This window comes from Phoca vitulina, unplaced genomic scaffold, assembly GCF_004348235.1.
Source record: "Phoca vitulina isolate PV1807 unplaced genomic scaffold, GSC_HSeal_1.0 scaffold15, whole genome shotgun sequence".
Taxonomy (NCBI): domain Eukaryota; kingdom Metazoa; phylum Chordata; class Mammalia; order Carnivora; family Phocidae; genus Phoca; species Phoca vitulina.
This window is the reverse complement of record NW_022589718.1, coordinates 24094671-24101246: the sequence shown is the minus strand read 5'-3', so window position 1 is coordinate 24101246 and position 6576 is coordinate 24094671. Positions and strand designations below refer to the sequence as shown.

At 39.7% G+C, this 6576-nt stretch overlaps 1 protein-coding gene across 3 annotated transcripts in view; it reads left to right on the top strand.

Annotated features, from left to right (window-relative positions):
- Positions 1-6576, top strand: part of KLKB1 (kallikrein B1) — a 36686-nt gene that overhangs the window by 8726 nt on the left and 21384 nt on the right. For all 3 annotated transcript variants that reach the window (XM_032413593.1, XM_032413592.1, XM_032413594.1), the window contains exon 2: positions 5886-5944. In XM_032413593.1, the coding sequence (XP_032269484.1) occupies positions 5887-5944 (58 nt within the window). In that variant the 5' untranslated portion in view covers position 5886. The remainder of the gene's footprint in view (positions 1-5885; positions 5945-6576) is intronic.

The window sequence follows — 6576 nt, the reverse complement described above, 5'->3', positions numbered from 1 at the left end:
TGATAGTTGAGCCTCTGGAGCAGCCACTAGGAGATGGGAAGAAAGTGATGGGTAAAGAAGAAGCAGAGGGAAGAAATGGAGAGAATCCTGGAGGGTCCACATCCTGCGTTCCAGGTGATGCTGAAGCTCACCTGCATGTCTGCCCTGTGCACTGTTGGGTTGTTCTCCTCTACCCTGGACCTCAAGGGCCAGGCTATTGTCATTTTGCTTAGGTTGATTGTCTTTCATTTCTAACCAAAAGCAACTTAGTGTTTGTCAGCTCAGCTATGGGATGAAGGAAGTTGCTCTATTCTTTGGACATGATCTTAGATTTTCATCCTCTGTCCTTTGTGCTGTTCAATACTTCCCTAGGCTGGATAACATCAGCCAATAACATATGTCTGCTAGTCATTTAAATGCAATAGAATTTTTAATAAGATTTAACTGACATTGTATTAGTTTCAGGTATATAACACCATAATTTGATGTTTTTATGTATGTGAAATGATAAATGCAATAGCATTTGAGGACATACAGGGTTTCCATCTTTTCTAAGATGATAGGAAAATGAAAAGTCCGGTGCTTTATTTTAGAATATAGCTGGGATTAGCCTAACACAAGAGTCTAGTTTCTTAGCTCCCTCCCAATGTATTCCGCAGACTAGTTGATCATTATTTCTTGCTTTAATTAAATCAGATTCACCCCAGTTTTCATTCTGGCTAGCTGTATTCCAAATTCCAGGGACAAATCTCTCATCTGTAATTACTACGAATGGACTGTGTATTCTCTCCTCTGCTTCTTGTGCAGAAATTCACCAAACGGGAGTATTTCTTTGGACCTTTTACACTGAATTCAATTTCTAAATTTACTCCCAGCCTGCAGCTGTTCCTCCCCCAGCTCTCTTGATCCCATGAGATACCTTGTGGTACCTCCTTTTTCCTTCCCATCACTTCCTGCCTCCTCCTCCCCAGAATTTTCTTGTGATTGCAGTTCACATGAGTCCTTTCCTTACTGTCCTGGTATTCGCCAATGTAGGTCTTGTGGAAATTAAGGCTGTACTCAAACTCCTACTTCTATATCAAAAACTTATGATAGCCTTTAACTCAAAAGAAAATCATTACTGTATGTAGGCATGATTATCTTATTTCTAGAATGTTTTAAACTTATTTTTGAATGCTATACATAGTTTAAAAATATGTGTTTTAGCTGAATGGTAACGGGTGTGTCGGCACAGGCCTGCTTCCTGGGCACTCCCAGGACGGAGGCTTACCTCTCTTTCACCATATTGTACTCTTGGCCTCCTTTCTTGCTCAAGTCAATCGCCAGTTTGAAGTTTTATGCTTATGGAAATAGAATAAATTAAGACTTTTAATGCACTCGGACACATTTAATGTTCTTCATATGGCCACAGCTTCATAGGCATGTGATTGTGCTTCAGGCTTTTTGGCCTCCTGTGCCTCAATCATTGATTGTTATTCCATCAGTAATGCTTGATGTTGTATCCAGGGCTGATTCCTTCTCACCGGAAACGATGTTGTTTATGAAAGCCAAGGACTGCAGTGTCTCCTATTGACCAATTAGATGGAACCTCAAGAGGACATCTGCTCCCCACAGAGGATATTCATGGGATTAAGGCCAGTCTGGCCATTAGTCCAGTAATTGCTGTCAGTGTTATCTATGACTGGTGGCTCATCCTCACTTATAAGAGTGACAGTGACTTTCATACGTGACTTAGATGGTCCACAACTGTGGGTAAAGGACCATCCTGTCCTCAATATCTTGCTGTCTTCCTTCTTTCCTTCCTTCCTCCCTTCTCCCATCCCTCCCTCCCTCCCTTCCTCCTTCCTTCCCTCCTTCTCTCTTTCTCTGTTTCTCTCTGTTTCTCTCTTTCTCTTCCTTCCTTCCTTCTCTCTTTCTCTGTTTCTCTCTGTTTCTCTCTCTCTTTCTTTCTTTCTCTCTCTTCCTTCCTTTCTTCTCTCTTTCTCTCTCTTTCTTTCTTTCCTTCCTTCCCCTTCTGTCCTTCCATCCATCCTTCCTTCTTTTAAGAAAATTTAATTTCTTACTTATTTATGTATTTATTCATCATTTCACTCTTTCCTTCAATAAATGTTTGCCAAGTACTACTCAGGGCTCTGGGGCTAGAGACCCAAGCCTATCAGCAAGGTGTGAGGGCTAGCATGCAGCAGAAAAACAATATAAAAATGAGCAAATAGGGAACACAATGTCAGATAGTGGTAGGTGCTGTGAAGAAAAATAAAGCATAGTAGAGGCAGGAGGGATGGAAGATGCCTTTTTAAATGAGATGTTTAACAATGGCATCTCGTGTTTCCTACTGCCCTCTTTCCTCTTTTTGATCCCTTACAAATAGTCTATTCTACACTCCCCTTATAGCTGTTACCCTACCACAGCTGTTCTGCTACAATATTTATTTTGTAATTTATTCTATTTTATATAATATATATTATATATTAATATATATTTTATTTATGTATGTATTTATAATAGTGGTGTTATATATATAAGATACCTTAGTTCTCACTGAGGTCCACTGGGAAGAGCAGAGCCTAAAGTGTGACCCTTCGCAGGGACATTTAATGCTGTAGAGATGCAGAGAGCAGAAATCTTTCAAGAGTCAAAGATGCAAGCACCAAAGACCTTTCTCAGTGAACTGAGATTCTTTTCCTAATGAGCAGCACAGTGTAGCTTTTGTCCATCTATCTCCTTCCCGGTCACCCCATCTCCTGGACACACAGCAGCTTCATTAGAGACTCAGGCCTTTTAAAAACAAACAAACAAACAAACACAAAAAAACCCCACAGGTTCTCTGAAAGCTCCCATGGCAGATCACCACCCTGCCGCCAGCCCACTCTCCCACCCAAGGCCCCTGTCTTCCACTAGGGACTCCTCCACTCCCTCCCCCCAGAAGTGTCCAGCTCCAAACCCTCTCTCTCCAGGCCACTGTCACTTCAGATAATAAAGCTTCTATATTAGTGTTCTTTCACTGTAACAACTGACTGCAATCTTAACAGTTTAAAACAACCCTAATTTATCCTTTCTGTGGGTCAGTAGGTGGGCTTAGCCGGGTTCCCTTTTTGATATCTCACAAACCCCAAATCAAAGGGTGGGTGTCATGGGAAGAATCCTCATCCAAGCTCATTCAGTTTGTTGGAAGCATCAGAGGCCACTCTCAGGGCTTTGCTGCAGGTCCTCATCCATGTCAAAGCCAACTACTCCCCTTTCACACCTGGGTTCTGCCTTCTCCTTAGGCTAACAGCAGAAGAAAACCATGCTTTCAAAGAGCCCCCATGATGGGATTAGGCCCCCACATCATCTCCATTTTGATTAGCTCAAAATCAACTCTTTAGCAATCCTAATTGCACCTGCAAAATTGCTTCTGTCACGTAACACAGCATGATCATGGACAGACAAGGCATCTCATCCTACATTCAGTCCCGGGGATTAGACCAGGAAATCTTAGGGAACATTTTATAATTCTGCCTACCATTGCCTCTTTTCAACTTATTTCTGATTTGGCTCTTCTAAAAAGAAACTGTTAGTTTTGTTGTATTACTAGAACATAACTTATGTTTTGCTGTAAGAGAAGTTCAAATGGAACACAGAAGTATGTAAAAAGGTTAAAATCTATAATCTCACTTTTTAGGGAAACAACCTCAAGGGTTTTTGCTGTGCTTTGGAGGCAAGGTAGCTTCATTCCACTCATTGTTTTTTCTGTTGAGGCTGGTAACAGATGAGATCCCACACTTAAATTCTTTTATATTGCACAAGGCAGAGGATTCTTTTTGTTGACTGCTGGTGTACTAGTTGATACGTTGAATCTACAAGGTGGCACAGCATGCATATTTGAAATATGCTACTTCATTACAGCCAGAAAATATTTTACCGGCAACATTATACTACATTTTTAATAAACACGGTTCTGCATTGCAGCAATATGCATAAAATATTTATATAAGAATCAACTCCCTAAAAATCTAATTTACTAAGCAGAATGATGTACTATAATTTTGAGGATTAGAAAACAAAGGAGATTTAGTGGACAAGTGAATATGGTCTTTAAATAGTTTAAAAAGCACACAAAAAAAGAGAATAAATTATTTTGTATGGATCTAGTAAGTAAATCTAGGACTGAAGGATAGAAGTTGCAAGAAGGGGGTACCTGGATGGTTCAGCTGACTCTTGATTTTGGCTCAGGTCATGATCTCAGGGTCGTGAGATCGAGCCCCGCATTGGGCTCTGTGCTGAGCTTGGAGCCTGCTTAAAGATTCTCTCTCTCCTTCTCCCTCTGCCCCCGCACTCACCCTGCTCCACACACAGGCTAAAAATAAATAAATAAATAAATAAATAAATAAATAAATAAATAAATTTTAAAATATTAAAGTAGTTGCAAGAAGATATATTTCAGTATATAAGGAGACTTTTTATTAAAAATAAAAATAAATAGAACTCCCTGGGCAGGAACAGATTTCTAGGAAAACCAGTATATTTTTTTCCAGATGAGGCATCCTGACTGCTAAGAGTGTTATATAGCAGATTTCAGCTTACTTCATCTGAAAAGCACCAGATAGTAAACCTTTTCTGCTTTGTAGGCCATACTGTCTGTCACAACTCCTTAAGTCGGTAGTTGTAGAATGAAAGCAAGTATAGACAATTACATGAATGAATGGGCATGGCTGTGTTCCAATAAAACTTTATTTACACAAACAGGCACTGGGCCAGGTTTGGTCTGTGAACTGTGGTTTGTCAACTCCTGCTATATATAATTTCCTAAACTGGGTGAGAGAAGGACCTAATCATCCTCCAATTCCCTTCCATACTCAAAACTTCAGTGTTACATGCTTCTTTGACGATGTGGAAAAGCATAGATATCATTAGTCAAAAGATCCTTCCAGAAGGAACTACCCATACCCATCCCTCATTCAGTTGTCATCCAGGTAATTGCAATGGGAAATTTCATAGTTAAATGGGATTTAAGCTGCATGACTCCAAATAACGGGGAATGCTATGCACATTTTTAAAAATGGAAATCTGGGCATGCATTGTGGGGCCCTAAAATGAAATAGTTAATATATTAAATAGCTGAACACAGGAATGGGACCTTCATAGAATATGTTGACAGGACAAAAAGTTGAAACTGTTGGCAGAAAACCAAAGTCAATATCAGAGCCAAGCAAATACTGCGTGCAGTGCCCTGTTAGGAGAGCTGGAGGACCATCCATTTTTAAGTGGCGAGAGACACCCTCACCTCCAGAGCCAGAGAAGCCATTGGGCTCTCAGGTAGAGAATTTCTATTATTCTGATTGCTTCCAAATAGTTTTTTTTTTAATTAAGCATAATTCTACTTTGAGAAGAAGCTATCAGTATGTGTTCTAATTTCTGGTGTATTTATAGAGTGTAGAAGAAACTGATATTCTTCTATATGAAATCTTTTAGCGTAAGATATTTTAAAATCAAAGAGAATATTGACTGCTTTAAAATTTTTCAATGGGCATTAGTATTTTGAGAGCTTTTCTTAGGGACTCTGGACCCTAACCATTATTATTTGCCATTATTTATTGCCATTATTTACAATCAGTTTCTTTTTGTTCAAGTCAAGAGGTTTCACAGCCGTTTAATTCCCCTCTACCAGTTCCCTTTCCATAATTATCAACAATATCGGTGGCAAGTGAGCAAGGAACACAACAGTAGTCTAGAGATCTCAGTTTGTATCTTGTGCCAAGTCTCCAGCATAAAATATACAGAAAGCTCTTGTTCCCTGTGCTGGTAATTATGTGCTTAGACTTGCAATGCAGACATTTATAAGAAGATCACTATCACCTTAAATGAAGGTTCATGTTAAATATGATCTGTTACCAGCAGGATCACGCGTGTGTTGCTTTCTCTTTTAGGATGATTTCATTCAGGCAAGCAGCTTATCTCACTTGCTTCTTTGCTACCGTTTCCTGTGGTGAGTGGATTGTCTCTAAGATCTAAAGTTGTGTGTGGGAGAGAAATAGTTAACAAGACATGCCAGCCCTGGAGAAAACTATTGAACAGCTTTGGGAAGGAGGCAGACCCAAGAAGTCAGGACACAAATCCTTTTACTATCCAGGGGCAACTGCCACTTCTCAGATGTGTTGCCCGAGACATACCAGGGTGGGGGAGCCCGGAAGTGAGAACGTCTTTGGGCATGTGTGGGCAGAAACTGCTGTTAGCACATGACTCTCTACAAAAAAGATCTTAAACACTGAGCCCTCTATTTTTATTATCAATATATTTTAAAAATCAACTTTATCTGAATATTCAGTGTAGACATTTTAGAGTGTCTGGATCCAACCCAAGTGTTGTAATAGGTACCGGGTGCGTATTTTTACTCTTTTAGGCCACTGGGGAACTGCTTCAGAAATGAAAGTATTTGGCTTAAATTTAAATTAGTAAATCATCCATTTGAATAGTTTTGATTTCAACACCAGGTTTTGAACGTATTTCTCTCTCTAGCCATTCCACTAAATTTTCAGGGACTAAAGATGATTCTGGACACTGTTTTTCATCAATCGTTCTGGAATGGAGTTTTCTCTGAGCCACCATTATGGGTAGATT